The sequence below is a fragment of the Chiroxiphia lanceolata genome, chromosome 4, assembly GCF_009829145.1.
Source record: "Chiroxiphia lanceolata isolate bChiLan1 chromosome 4, bChiLan1.pri, whole genome shotgun sequence".
In the NCBI taxonomy this organism is placed as follows: Eukaryota; Metazoa; Chordata; class Aves; order Passeriformes; family Pipridae; genus Chiroxiphia; species Chiroxiphia lanceolata.
This window is the reverse complement of record NC_045640.1, coordinates 69,044,362-69,059,676: the sequence shown is the minus strand read 5'-3', so window position 1 is coordinate 69,059,676 and position 15,315 is coordinate 69,044,362. Positions and strand designations below refer to the sequence as shown.

The 15,315-nt window shown below is 41.2% G+C and overlaps 1 protein-coding gene across 2 annotated transcripts in view; it reads left to right on the top strand.

Annotated features, from left to right (window-relative positions):
- Positions 1-236: 236 nt before the first annotated feature.
- INTU (inturned planar cell polarity protein) overlaps positions 237-15,315 on the top strand; it is a 45,981-nt gene continuing 30,902 nt past the window's right edge. Inside the window, exons 1-2 of one of the 2 annotated variants that reach the window (XM_032686463.1) lie at positions 237-385; positions 8,877-9,463. In XM_032686463.1, the coding sequence (XP_032542354.1) occupies positions 297-385; positions 8,877-9,463 (676 nt within the window). In that variant the 5' untranslated portion in view covers positions 237-296. Of the gene's footprint in view, positions 386-5,837; positions 5,981-8,876; positions 9,464-15,315 lie in introns of those variants that run through there. The other variant, XM_032686462.1, reaches the window with a different exon arrangement.

Genomic DNA, 15,315 nt, shown 5'->3' with positions numbered 1-15,315 from the left:
TGGGTCTTCACGGTTTGCAGGTTCCTGAAAGAAGCAATACCGTGCAACAGCGCAATCCCTGCGGGACCAGTCCCACGCTCCCTCTGCTGCGCGGGACCCGCTCCCCCAGTCTTCCATCCCTGCGGGAGCAGTTCCGCGCTTCCCTCGCGCCCCGCGGCGCGGCGCCAACGGGCTCCGGGAGCGGGCGGGCAGGCGGCGCGGCGGGCGGGCTGAGGGGCTCTCACCTGCCCCCGACCGCCTGCACTCCCGGTGCCGCGGGGCGGGCGATGTGAGGACCCCTCGCCCGCCCACCCGCGATGTTCGGGGCGGGCAGGTACAGCATCCCGCGGCCCGTCACCAGGAACCTCGAGGACCTGGACTCGGTGCAGAGCGTCCTGCTGCACAGGTCAGTGGCGGGGACGGGGAGGCGGCTCTTGCGAGGGGGGCGTCTGCCTTCGCTTCCCGAGCTCTGGAAGCTCCGGCGCCCTGCGCGCTCCGACCGCTTACCCTGGGAGACTCGCCTCTGCCCCTCCGCAGGGCAGGACTGGCCGGGCGGAGGGACAGAGGAGCACCCAGCTCCCCGGCAAGTTCCCCTTTTGTTGTGGTGGCAGGAAGGGCGAGGGGCCGTGTGCTGCCGCCCCGAGCGCCGGTGGGGGCAGGCAGGGGGCTACGGGAGCCGGAGCTGCCGCGGCGGACCGGGAAAGGGAAGGGACTGCTGCCCGCGAGCCGCCGAGGCGCCCTCGGGTTTCCCTCTCTCCTTCCTGGAGAAAGAGGAGCATCTGCAGGTGAGGGGAGCTACGGGAGCAACACCTGGGTTCTTGCATCAGTGCCGTAAGCATTTTGAACCTTCTTCAGGGGGAGGGAAAAACGTATCCTAAGTCCAAGGGGGGTGGAAAAAAATCCTTCAGTGGATGTGCAGGAGGAGCGCTGTGTGAGAAGCAGCTGCTTTTCCCCCTGCCTTCACAATTCCTAACATGCGATTTTCCACAGTATCCCCCCACAAAGACATCCCGACAATAAGATCTGGCCCAATGGGCCCAAGCTAGACTTTGAAAAGCCACCCTTAAAGCAATTTTTCGTGCACTAGCTGAGAGCCGCTTACACTTTACAAAGAAAACAACAGTATCCAAGAGAAGCTCATCTCCAGTCCTTGAGTAAAGTGTCTGTCTCCTATGTCGCAGCTACACTGATTTCTTTCCTATTGTGAAAGCACACGGGTACTCCCAGTGCCAGCTCCAAACAGCTCTTGCTATGGAAACTAACAACTGATTATTAACTCCAGCTCAAGGCATCACTTAAAATCCATTCCTATGAACACTGGGGATAAAAACACAGAGTACAGCAAGGAGGGCATGCCAGAATCAGCCTGCTCCTGCATGGCAGTCTGAAGCTGCTTTATGAGCAATAAATTTATCCATCTGCTAACAGGGACCTTCTGGTTGCATGGATTTGTGCATGGATTTGTCAGTGACTTAACAGAAAATGTTGCATTTCAAAGTTGGATTAAAAACATGCTGCCCCATGGTATTGCTTATATTAATATACTCTAAGTGTAATAAAGCTATTCATGCTTGAAACATTTGCATGTTGACTGACTGCAAATAATGGTTTTCTTTCATGCTTGACATGCCTGCTATGCATAGCAGGCGATCCTAAAAAAACCCTGTAGATTTAAAGTGAAGTAAAAACAGTATTAAAAAAATCATATTTGAAGTTAGAGCTGCTTTTCATGCTAGAGGGAACTCTTAACTCTATAAGACTGCTTTCCAAAAGAATGAGATGGGTTGAACTAGTCTTCCCAGATTCTTCATGGCTGTCTTCTTGTTGGTTTTGTGTTCTTGTAAAATACTTTCTGTGATCCAGCAGAGTTGATACAGAAAGCTTAAGAAGTCAGAAAGAACAGTCTATTTTAATTATTGAACACTGGAGTGTTTTCTTACAAAATTTCTGTTCCTTTGGTCCCAAAGGTAGCCTTCATTCTAATTTAGTCTGTTTATATGTAAATATCGCAATAAAAATGACAGTCCAGTGTTACTGTTCAATTCATGCTACTTTGCTGTGGATGGTCTTGATGCAATCATAAAGTTGTGAACAGAAGATGCTGTAATCACAATCTTATTCACGTAGTTTTATGGAAACCTTGTAATAAAAAATCTTATTTAATAAGCAGTGCTTGTGAAATGTGCCTTTTGTCCTTTAAGAAAGACTTTGGCAGGGCAGGAGAAAGCTGTGCTGTTGTCATTAACTTTTAAAAAGAGGAAATTATTTCTGTTATATTTTTGCTGATGCTGTGCACTGGAGGAATAAAAAAATAAATAGGGATCAACAGATGAAAAGTATATAATGTCACTCTTTAGCATTCCATTTTTTTTGTTAGTTTTTCTTTCAGTAAAGCAGGTGTTAGCATCAAGAAACAGAACTGATAAACAAAGATGAAACTTTTTCCTCTTAGTTTTCTCTGTTAGTAATGTATCAAGTTACATATGTAATGTATCATTTGTGTCTAGTTGTTGATAGAGCCTTCCTGGAAATAGTAATGGATTTGAAAACAAGCAGAAAGGAAAAAATGAAACAATAACAAGTCACTTAGGTCTTCTTAGTTCTTTATCACTAATGAAGAGCTGTAATTTGAAGCATGGAAGGGGAAAGCAAAGGGACACTTAAAATGCTGTTGATAGCCTTATAGTAAGAAAGGTGTATCCAGTGAGATTTGTCTTGCAGTATTACTATGGCCCGTTTCTAGCGCCTGAACTGTACAAAAGAGCCAGGGAGCTGGCAGATCCAATCTTTGGAGAATTCTTCCAGTTTGGAGCACTGTTCAGATATTACAGGAACAGCACTGCAGTCATTGCTCTTCCTCACCCACACTGGCAGTCACTAGGGGGAATGACCCTGAAGAAGAAGGGGAGATAGCTGAAAAATCAGGGATCTGATATAATTCCTGGATAGCACATTGGCACCTCACAGGCTTAAAGCAGGTGCTCCTAAGCATCAGGTAGCATTCACTCATAGCACAGGGTACCAAGGGCATAATGCTGTCCCAGTTTTCAGCCCTGTGTTGAAAAAAGCCCAAGTACATCCGTGATTCAGGCCCAACACACCTGCAGAATGTGAATCAGTGAAATATTTTGGAATACCATCAGTGAATTATGGGTCCTGGGAACATTGCTAAGATTAGGCCTGACTATACCAAACACAATAAGTTAGTCATAAACGCTAATCCTAAATTTCCCTGTGCCCTTCCATCTAGGCACTAGGAAAGACTCTAACTCCAGCTTCATTTCTTTATCATCAGGTTGAAAAAATCAGCTGTCAGTATATAACAATGAAAAATTCTAGTAGTTGAAATTGGGCAGTGGTTGGAGTATCCATGCAACTGCACCAAAAAAACTAGCACTCTAGTTATTTTAGTACTTTATTAGACAGAACCAGTATATCTCTTTAGTTTGTCCTATACTCTGTCTTCTTTTAACTTCAGTCTATTTCTGAATATTTTTCTGTTATTTTCTGTTATTTTTAAAACACAGCAACTTTTGAAGCAGGTTAAGCTGAAAACAGTAACAAGAAACTCTTGTTCCGGAATAAATTTATACACGTCGATTTAGTTCTTTGCAGGAAGAGCTAATCAGAACAACCTTAAGGCGAAAAGGAGTGCTTTTTAATTATCCACTTTTAAGTGTTCATTAACCAGTTGTCCAGTGAGGGTGAGCAGTACTATTGATGCCAATGATACCCTGTGGCAAGTTTTTACCATCTGCTTGTTAATAACAGCAGCTTAGCATAGAAGGCTTATGGGTTCCCTAGCAAGAAGCATCAGCCCAACTACTTGGACTAAGTGTAAAGTATCTGCCAAAAGACAAATTATTTCAAGTCTTTTCCTAATACTTATGCCCAAGAAATGAGAGGCTTTCCTCTCAAGAGAGATTGTATGGGAAAATCTGTATCTTCACTAAAATAAAATCCTGCTGTGTGAGATATGCCTTGCAGTCTTTAATTGTTCCCAGAGCAGCAAAAATTCCACATTTGTTTCAGAAAAATACTTAGGTGACTCGAACTACCCCTCTCAGTGGACCAAATCTTCCATCACCCTTCCATTCATAATGAGCTTATTCCTATAAAACAGCAAGTAGTGTAAGACCACTGCCTCCTTGAGAGAGCCTGTATTTCTCACTTAGAGAGCAAACAACTGGAAACAATTAACCAGCTCTTGAACTCAGCGAAATTTAACTAACACAGGACCATCTGGCATTGACTATCACTTCTCTACAGAAACACTTCAGTGTGCTGCTCAGCATATTTAAAGTGCTTGCAAATGTAAGCAGAATTAGGGAGGGTGGGACAGTGTATCTCACCTACTTCTCCTAAAATTCTAACTCCTACAGTATTGCTTTTAGGAAATCTTAACTCATTAGGCTCTTTGGGAAATGCTGATTATGCAGACTATTTTGCTTTCACAAAGTAAATTGTCTGGGAAGTGGGGTACTTGAAAAATATTTTTTCCGCCTGTTCTTCTGGAAGTTATAGACAGAATGAAAGTTGGTGCATAACTTGGAGTCTGACAATTGCAAACAACCAAAGATCTAATTTTTTATTTTTTTTTACCATGCATGGGTTATATATTTTGTGTGGCGTGGTTGTTGCCTGCTCAGATAGGGGAAAAAAGCCCCTAAAAGTAACTACACTATCCTGTCCTAAACCAAATAAAACCATAGCAGAACAAACTTTTTACTTTAGATATGGAATGTTTCTGTCTTCCCCCTTTGGATAGATTTGTAGTCTTAAAAACTATAAAACAGTGATTTATCTGCAAAATCAGATCTTGTACAGGGACTTCAGAATGGCCACAGTATTCAATATAGGTATCTTTAACAACTGCAGTTGAAGCCTAATCACATGGATACGAATCCAAAACATTTCTTTCGGTTAATTCACTTGGAATCACACTTACTAACAAACGCTTCCCTAAAGCAGTTTCAAGCACAGGGATTTCATACTAGAATTCTGTGACTCCTACATAGTATTCCAGCATTATAAAACCCTGCTGGTGAAGCTGTGCAAATATCCCACTGAGCAGACCTTAAATCCAACATATTAAAAATGTTCCAACAATTATTCTCCATCCTTTCCCTATTCACCACGCGTGTCCTGATGGGTTTACTGACATAGCTACACAGCAAGTTGCCTATGGGGTTGCCATGGGTCTTGTTTTTCATGGATGGGAATAATTTATGTCCTGAAAACAGAGTATAGGTTTTTTCTCTCCTTTGACTGCATGATTTTCACGTGTAGATTGCATGGGCTGTTTTAAGGTGCTTGTTTGGGTCTGTCACATCCTTGTTTCTCCTGAACCCCACTGTTCTCCTGACTAACCTAAATACAAGCTACCTCAGTTTCTCACAACTCCATAAACAAATATAAGAGTATAAAATAAAGCAGAGAGGTATCCCACTGCTATGTATTTGACTTGACTTACCTCACGTTTCCCCCTCCAGATTAGTGTTTGATTACAAGCAATGCTCTGGCCCAGGACTCCGAGTTTCACTACCAATCTCTTTTATGGGACAGATGTGGGACCTTGACATCGGGCAACTAAATATATAATCTGGTCATTTGCGTTCCATATCGACCTACTGAAAGACTTTTAAGGGATCGCTAAGGCAGTTTTTTTGTTTCGAGGAGGCGAACGGGGGAGGCTGGGCATTACTTTCAGGTGGCGCACTCAAGGCGCAATTTCCCCCGGTCGAGGCGGGGGCGGTGCTGCCCCTCCCGGCCCGGGCCCCTCGCGCTTCCCGCCGTCTCCATGGCGCGCGGGGACGCGGCCAATGGGAGGGCGCGGCGCGGACCACGTGGCCGCCCGGCGTGGGGGTGTAATGGCGTCCGGGGGGCCCGGCGGGAGCGGAGTTGCCGAGGCGATGGAGCCGCTGAGGGGAGAAGGCGCTGAGCCTGCGGGTACCGGCAGCGAGAGTGACTCTTGCGGCTCCTCGCTGTCTGCGAGCTCCGAGTAAGGGGCCGGGAAGGGCGAGCCGCGGGCCCTGGGTCGGGGGCGTTCGTGGGGTTGCGCCGCCCCGGCGCAGCGGTCGGAGTCCCCCGGCGCTGTGGGTGTAGTGGTGATGGTTCTAGTAGCAGAGAACGCTCTGTGCTTTCTGAGACGTCTCCTTGCCGAGCCCTGACGGTAACGCGGCTAGCAGCAGCGTTAGTTCAGCTGCAGGCAGTCCTTGGGATGGGTCCTGTATCCCAGCTGGACACGGCCTGCGAACTAGAGGGGAGGGAGGGACATCGCACGTGTGTTATAAGTGCCAAGCTCAGACAGAGCTGAGAAGTGAATGGTTTCATGTGCCAGCGGGAAAGTAGCGTGTTTGTGTTTTTAGTAGTTCTATTTTAACAGAGTTTAACATTTTGTGTCACTAAGTCAGAATCCTTCTGGGCAGCTATAGCCAGTTAGAGGATGGCAGCTTCGCCTATACCAAATCGATGCCTCAGCATGAAGCTGTACTTTGTTGTGGCACAGCCAAAGCTTTGAAAAACTAAAGATGATGATCTTCACTTCTTCAGAGTCTCATACGGGTGGAATTTAACTCGAGTGCAGTTACTTAAAAGTAGTTAGTCTTTGATTTGTTGTTTAATTGCTTTAAAACAGGCTCAAAGGCTCACAGAATCACAGAATGGTTTGGGTTGGAAAGGACCTTAAAGATCATCCAATTCCAACCCCCGCCTTTGGCAGAGACAAGATCATAATGCTTTTATTGTTTCAGTTTCCTTGGGTGAGAAGAGCCTTCTCTTGCTTCAGAAACAGAACTTGGATCCTTTGTTTCTGGTATATCTTTCTTCCATACATGGACAATTTCAATTGGCACAGTTTTTCGGGCAATGGAAGAAATAAATACCTGTGTGTGATCAGTGAAACTGCTCTTAGAGGAATGTGGGTCTTTCAGATTTTTAGATCCCTTAAACTGAAGCTTCCGGACCTAGATGGAAGCACTTGTTTTGACACAAGGGAAGAGAGATGGACATTTTGGTTTTTCCTAATTTTGCTTACATATACCAGAATGTAGAAGTACTTAAAAAACAAAACAAGGAAAAACTCTGGCATGTTATTTCTTCCCTACCACCTTTTGAAAGATGTCGGATCAGATATTGTCTGGCCTTAGCAGCCTTGAGTAAGATACACAAGATCTTGAGTAAGACTTAGTAGTAAGTTGCAAACTGACTTACCGATGACCATTGGGATTAGCCAAATCCTCACAAGTCATGGCTCTTCTTTTAAAACTATCAACTTGGGCACAAAAAATTAATAAATGCAGAGGAAGTACATGATGTTTCTTCCTGTGCAACATCCATATAGTTCTCACAGTAATTGGGGCTCCAGGAAGAGAGTAATGCCAATGTTTTCTGTGTTCTTAGTCCAACCAGATCTTTTCTGTGAGCCCTTAAAGATGCTATGGTGCAATGTCTTTGCACAGTGTTCTCTATTCAGCTATAATTTGAAGCTGTTTCATTTATCTGTTCTCAAATCAATGCACTATTTGAATTATTTAATACTAGTTCTAAACACAACTCACACTCATTATTCTGTAAAATTAGTTCTAGTATAAAATGTATGAATGTATGTTAACTTTAAACAATGAATGAGATGAATTCTGATGTAAATCATCAACCTAGTTTTTCCTTATATGATTTTTATGAAACACGGAGACCTGTTTGTTGTCTAGTTGGGATGAATGAACTGTCTTTGTCTGTTCCTGGAAGTCTTCCATATAGAACACTTTAGATAATTAAAATGCTAAGTACTCTACTTATTGATCCTCATCCTATAGTAACATTTGGTGGTTCACCTTGGGGTTCATTTGGCCTGTTGCCTCTCAGCAACCATTTTTCTGGTTGGTTTGGGTTTTTTTCTCAGCCAAAAGAGCATGATTTCCTTCAGTCTCTTTCCCTTTAAAACATGTTTATACACTACTTACTATTTGTCTCTATGATGTGGATATGTTCCAATTATTCCATCTTTCTTAAAATGTACTATCCGAAACTGGACATGGTTGACATATTATTGTTGCCAAATTAGGACAAAAAATTTTTTGTACTGTGCAGATGATACTTTTGGTAATACATCCTGGTGCTGCTTTGCCTTCGCTTTGCAGCAGCATGTTGCTTGTGACTTAAAGTGATCCACTCCAGCTGTCAGAACTGTTTCTATAGCAGTGCTGCCTCTTTTTAGTGTGTATTTTTGCATGTGAGCGTGAATGTGCTATTTGGAACTTGACTTTTAAAAAGTGTTACCTAGATTTCGTGTTGCGTTGTTTTGGGATTTTTTTTGTTAAATTTAAGTGACTTTAAAATGTTAATCTTGTCTTGTCAAAAGGCTGACAGTACAATCTGTCTTCCCATAGCATCCTTAATTAGAAGGGACCTACAAGAATCATCAAGTTCAGCTTCAGACTCTACACAGGACAACCCCAAAAATCACACCGTGATTATATTATAAATGCAAAAATAATATGAGAGAACAAATAGGATGGCATTTTTTCTCCAAGAGAAAGCCCCATCATGCCCATTAATGCAATTACTAATTAAAACAAGTTTGTGGTTGTATTTTGTTGTTTGTTTTCAGAAAAGGGAATATTGCTTTTTGCAATGGCTGTTTTTCTGTAAGGCACTTGAAGAAACTATTTTAAGTTTTGGGAGGGATGTCTTTCCTTGCCATTTCCATCATTTGTCTAAGACAAGCACTAATCCTTATGGCAAACTTAAGCAGTTGAACTGTCAGGAGGCAACTATTTTTTTTCCTTTTTTTATCCCTTGCACACTCTGTCCCCTTCCTACTTAAAACAATCAGATGTCACTTGCATAGCAGTCTTCCTTATCAGAACTGTCACTGATCGTTCTTCTTTCTTTCCCAGTGATCTTGAGCCTGAATGGTTGGATGGTGTGCAGAAAAACGGGGAATTATTTTACTTAGAATTGAGTGAAAGTGAAGAAGAAACTTTGTTCCAGAACAGCTGTCCAGAAATGCCAGCAGTGAATCACGTCAGGTTTCGTGAAAATGAAGCTGAAGTTATTCAAGAGGAATCACGAAAGGAAAGAAAGTATGAACTGAAGAAATGGACCAAAATGTTAAAAAAGAAAAATCTTTTACCAAAGCATTCTGGTAAGAAAGGCAGTGGAAGCTGTAATGTGCACTCCACTGGTCCTACTTCCATATTGAAACACCCATCCACACAGAAAATGGGTGTCACTGTTCCACAAAAGTACAAAGATGTGTATGTTTATGTAAATCCCAGAAAACTGTGCAGTGCTAGAGAAGAGGAGCAGCAGAGGCTGCTGGAGGCCTTAGTGGGAATTGTCCATCAGTCCTCATGGAGCAGCAGAAGAGTGGAGAAACAAGGCAGGAAGGATAAAGTCATCAGAGGAGTTGGTGAAGAGAAGCTTGTGGTACATGGCTTGGTGCCAGGTAGTTCTGCAGTGAAAACAGGTCAAATCTTGATCGGTAAGTAATCAGAGGAATAGTCAACTTCTGCACTCTTCCACTGAAATGAAGACTTATGGGTTTTTTTGCTTTTTTAGGCAGCTGATTTGAATATTCCTGAGACATAAGCAGTTCTTGAGGGATAATTTTAAATCAGTGTCATGGCATCTGATGCTTTGTTACCTAGTCAATTTTACTATATTAGTGGTTTTAAGAACACGTGGCATAACATAAAAGGTGTTACTACAGTAAGGAGACAACTATCCCTTAGTGTACAGGGATTGAGCAGCTTGAACATGGAGCAAGAAATACACCACCCTTTAATTTAATGAAGGATTTAATCCCTAGATAAATGGGACTGGGGAAAGCTTATAGTGTGCCAAATACTGTATTTAGTTTTCAGTCTTTTCAACATCATCCCTCTTGGATGAAAAGCTTTACTGTATATCCTTTAAATGGATTTTGTATCATAAAAATTAGGAAAAAATACCAAGTAAGATATATGTTACAAATTTTCTGCACAGCCTTGTTTGGTTATTTTTCTGTTTAGCGAGTCTAACAGCTGCTTCCTCAGCAGTTGTGATCAGGAGCCTCCAAATCTATATAGGTGCTGCAGTTTGGGAAGGCAGTGAGCCAGCTTACTCTTCTTTGTGTTGGTTTGGCTCATCAGACACTTTCTTGAGCTGATACAACTAAATAACCTGGCAGGAAAGTAACCCAGAAGCAAAACTGGCTGTGTAGTTTTTTGTGGGTGTAGTACGTTAAACCTGGGTCACAGAAGGTCTGACAAGCACCCAGATGGGAATAATTGAGAGGAATGAACTGCTGGGAGTGAAAATGAGGGAGCAGAAATACTTCCACTTTAATTGAGGCTGTTAGAAGGACTTGGCACTCACAGGACACCAATCTTGGAGACAGTAAATGTGAGACAACCAGGCCACCTCTGCAAAGGGCAGAAGGTTGTTTAATTACCCTTGAAGTTGGTCCCTCATGGAGCAAGAGAGCAAAGATGTGATGTTGGTTAGAAGATCATGAAAATCTTAATACTATAGTAGCACAAATCCCACAAAGTCAGCATGAGTTCTTCTGTAATTCCAGTGTTGTGTGTGTAAAAAGGCAAATCGTGCTTTGACTAGCTGATTCTTCCAGCACGTGTTTTTGGTAGGGATCCCAAAGAATACTCCAGAGGGAAAACTGGATAACTTTCACATTTTGCCGGCAAGAACTGATTAGTCAAGAAGTGGGGGATGTGGATTGAGGGGGAGGAGTGAGTGAGTTTGATCTGTTTAATGGTATTTAATCTAATTAGTGCAAGACTGTGTATTTATAACCTCTAAGTTAATTTTGGGACACAAATTTGTATATAGCATGTTCATAAGAGCAAGTGTGAAGTCAAAACAGTGTAGGCAAATACCAGATCAAGGAGATCAAGTGAACCTAAACAGAGATAGTATTTCATCTAATGCACTTACTGATTCACAGAGCTAGTGAGGGCAAAATCTGTGGGGTTTTCATTTTGTTTCAAATAGAAGAAAGTTTACCTTAATCTAAAGAGTCTTGCAGTTCAGTGTGTCCTAGGCTATCACCAACCCTTGCCTTGGTTTTGCACATTGAAAACAAAATAGTTCTAAGCGTACTGGAGTTATTCAGCTCTTAACTGGGAAAATGAGCTGTATTCAGTGCCAACAGTATAAAACATATGATTTTCATATAAAAATACTTTCAAACTACGTCTCTATAGCGAAGTTGAGTACTCTGGGATTTTTATGTGGTGTGTAGAAATAGGGATGCTTTGCATGAATTAGATGCTCAGATTTCAGTGCTGTCTGCCTAAAGAATATACAGTAAAAAAATTTTTGTTCTTGTCAAAAACTGTCTGGTTTACTGCATCTGTATTGCACATCAGAGGATGGGATAGCTGTGGTATACACGCAAAGCCTGGTTTTGAAGCAACTGTAGTTCAGTAGATCCTCAAAAGAGCTAAAGTTGGACAGAAAGTTCAAAAACATACAGTAGAACTTTGCCTTCCTGTTGTTGTTGATAAAAGTAGGTTTTAGGAATCCTGTTCTGAATTGTGGAAACAGTCAATAAAGAATATTTTTGTGGTCAGGCTAAAATTGAAGAATTAGCACAAAAGTGGCCAGCTTCTTGAGCTATCACAAATGAGGAATATCTGATCAGTACAGCATGGTACCTGCTGGCTGGTGTGGTTATAACTCTGTTCATTTACATGTGTAGGGATAGACATTAACCTTTTTAACATTTTTAACATTAACTTTTAATTTTTAATTTTTAACATTAACATTTGCTTTTTAGTATTTTAATGGCCCCCAGTGGTGCAGACCAGTTTTTGTAGTCTTCCGTGAGGCAAATACAAACATACTTTCCTTTTAAAATACATGCTTTAAATGGCATCCAGTGGTCTTCCTTGTGACCAGTTTGCAGCGCTCATTTTGACTCACAAGGTGGTTATTGCTTTAACATTTTTAGTAGAAATAGCCACCTTTTCCATCCTTAATAATCACTTTCCTCAGGTAACTTCTTTTATTTATTTTGAAATGTGTATCCCTTATAGCTTTGAACACTTAAAACATCTGTTTATTATTTGTGCACTGCACTTTAATTTTTGTTTTCAAGATTGCATATGGAAGTCATAAGTCTTTTTGTTGTACTTTATTAACCAAGTGGAATGCAGACACTTGACCATATGAAAGTAAATACAATGGTTTTTCAAGCTTAAAAAACTCTGCTGCTTCATAACTCTAAAAAGATGGCACTCCATCCATGTGGTTTTTATCAGTTCGTTTATCTTTTTTTATTAATATTTAGCAGTTCAGCATCCATCTTAAATTTTCAAAACGGAAAAGCCCTCATTGATTTTTAAACTTTTGCTGTCAGTTTCATTTTGATTAAGATGAAATACAGTTGCTTTTATCTCATGTTTTTAAAGTGTCTTTTGTATTTTTGGCAAAACATTTTCTTTGCTTAATTTTCAACAATATGCAGAACTTGGTCTGCTATGGAGAACTTTCTAATTTCGTCTTTGAGTGTATTTTCAAAAAGGAAGAGGTCCCCAAAATACTCACTTTTAGATCCAGACAAATAAGGGGTACGATAGGAAATGCTGTTATGATTTGCTTCCCATCCCCCTTAAAGTTGAAATCTGTCCTACTCACAGCAGGGAAAACTTTTTGTAAATGCTGATGAACATCATCTTTACTATAGTACAAATGAAAAAGTAATTTCAATCACACTGAAAGTACAGCAAAGCTCTTGTCACTAGCAGAGCGTACTATTGTTACCCTCTTTGAAACTACCTTACTGCTCTCATCACCAAATATGTCAGCATGAATCTTGTCACCTTATCAGTACGTACAATTGTCAGAAAAAAGTGAAAACTCCTCAGGGACAGCAATTAATTGTGGATGATAGTAAAAATGGACTCTAATAATCCAGTTTTGAACAGGTATGCAAAAGCTACAGGCTGCTGTTTCTCTTGAGAAGTCTATATCCTTAGAGTCCTGTTAGGAAAATATGTCCTTGAAAGGACCAAAATACGGTGAGAGTTCAAGATTTTTATGTGGAGTTACATGGTGTATTTCTGGAGAAGACTCTCCAAAGCAGAGACTTCGGGCATGCAAGATGGAAACACAGAGCTTGCGTAAGCTTAGCTGTGTTCTCACTGTGGTGTTTGGGATATGGTTTATATTCTTTTAATCTTCTCTTGAAGCATAGCAGCATTGGTTTGGGCAGAAGCAGCCTGCTAACATATAAAACAAGTAATTGATCTGGCTTTCTTCAGAAGGAATGCGTTCCATAGTTTGCCTTTTTTGGAAAGGAAACTTTTGTGCATACTTCCACCAAGTCATTACCAAGAACAGGGGAAACCAAATACTCGGACTCCATGACAAAAGTGTCCTTCATCCTCTCCCATGTGAACAACTTGATTCAGAAAAAATGTTCATTTTCCATCACAGTATGGAAGTGGTGTTCACTTACCAATCATTGTCCCTTGACTTAATGCATTAAGGGACATACATACAAATACATAAGGGACATGCATACAGATCTGCTTTTAGAAATGGTACTTGCAGGTTTATCACTAGGGAATGGATAGTTAACGGAAGTAACAGTCCTGTGCCTTGCCTCATGTGGCAAAGAGGCAGTTCTGAAATAAACATTCTAGGGATGTCAGCAGTGCCAAAGACTTTTCTAAACTTTGTCTTTAAAGAGGCAGGAATAATTTCATCAGCTGTGTTCAAACTGGGTGTTTGAGATCAATACACACTGTTCTGAGCTGCTGCTGTCTGGATGGGAGAAGTCTCTTCTCATGAGAAGATGGCAAGACAGAACAAAACAGGAAAGAATTCCTGCCTCACCTCTCTCTTTTCTATCAATCAAGTAAAATTCAGTTCTGCTTAACATTGTGTGGAGAACATTTATGGATATCTTACAGCTTCTTTGTGGACTGAGAATCATAGAATGGTTTGGGTTGGAAGAGATCTTACAGATGATCCAGCCACACATCAAGTCTCTCACAGCTCTACCCAACCTGGCCTTGAACACTTCCAGGGGTGAGACATCCATAACTTCTCTGGACAACCTGTTTCAGTGCCTCATCACCCTCACAGGGAAGAATTTCTTCCTAATACCTGATATAAATCTACTCTCTTTCAGAAGGACATATATTTTTTTCTAACAATAAGTTTGTTAACTCAAGGTCTGATATCTTGGAGCTGCCTGAAGAAAATTCATTTCCTCTATTGTAGTTGCTCAATGTGTCTCTAAAAATGGAACTAAGATTTTTTTTTTCCTAATGTTTCTGTCTACATCTGCAATTCACCAATACTTAGTCTGGGATAATTCAACTTGACTCTGCAGACTATCAAGTTAGATGAACTTAAACAATTGCAATCGCTATTTAGACTTTTATTTCATTTAACCTAAATTGGTTGAGCATTAAGTGAAATCAGATTAAACTTTATACATTTGTGCAATTTTTTTTTACATACTTAATGTCTGAAGACCTAAGTCAGTCTCACTTTCTGGAAGTTTTTCACACTGCTAAAGGAGAGGAGACAATTCTCAAATAAAATGTAGATGGGAAGCTCTAACAAAGTTAACTTGCACGTATAAACTCTTTCACTGCAATTATCACACTGGGTAGGTCTTGGTCATGTCCTACTTTAAAGATATTCGGTATTCATAATTTTACATACTTCTTACTTTGCCTAGTGATGTAATTTATTCTGTTACTTCATAATCTCTATTCTTTGAATGCTGTTGTGTTTGGCAAAAAGAAGGAAAAAATGCAAATGCTCACCCACACCACCTTCCAGCCCCAATTCTGGAAAGTCCATACTGATGCATATAGATTTTCTCACCTATATATCAAGTTGCTCTTCCTTGATAGTGACATAGTATTTTCAGGCAGAAAGAAGGCAGCCTTACAGGACTCCTTTGGCTGTGTCTTCTGGAAAGCTGTTCCATTTATGATATGTGATTACATTTTTTACTAATTGAATAGAATAAATATTTATTGCTGCAATGAAAGCTTTACATACATGCCTTAGGGATACAATAAATAATACACTTTGAGTCATCATCATCATCATCATCATGGCTGGGCTTCGTGAAAGAAGATTTGGGAAGGCTCTATCACATTTCTTACAAGCACTCTGGTGGCTAATAAGGCCAATGCGAGATAGACACGTCTGATTGCAAAAGGTACAGCAGAAAGACTCCTTGGGTGGTATATTCTGCAAGACACAGTTCTTTCTGCGTTGCCTTTTTTCCTCGAGAGTGATCCTGCGTGAGTTCTCAAAGGAGACAGCTGCATTATAGACGGTGTGTCTCCAGGCCTCCCGATTGGA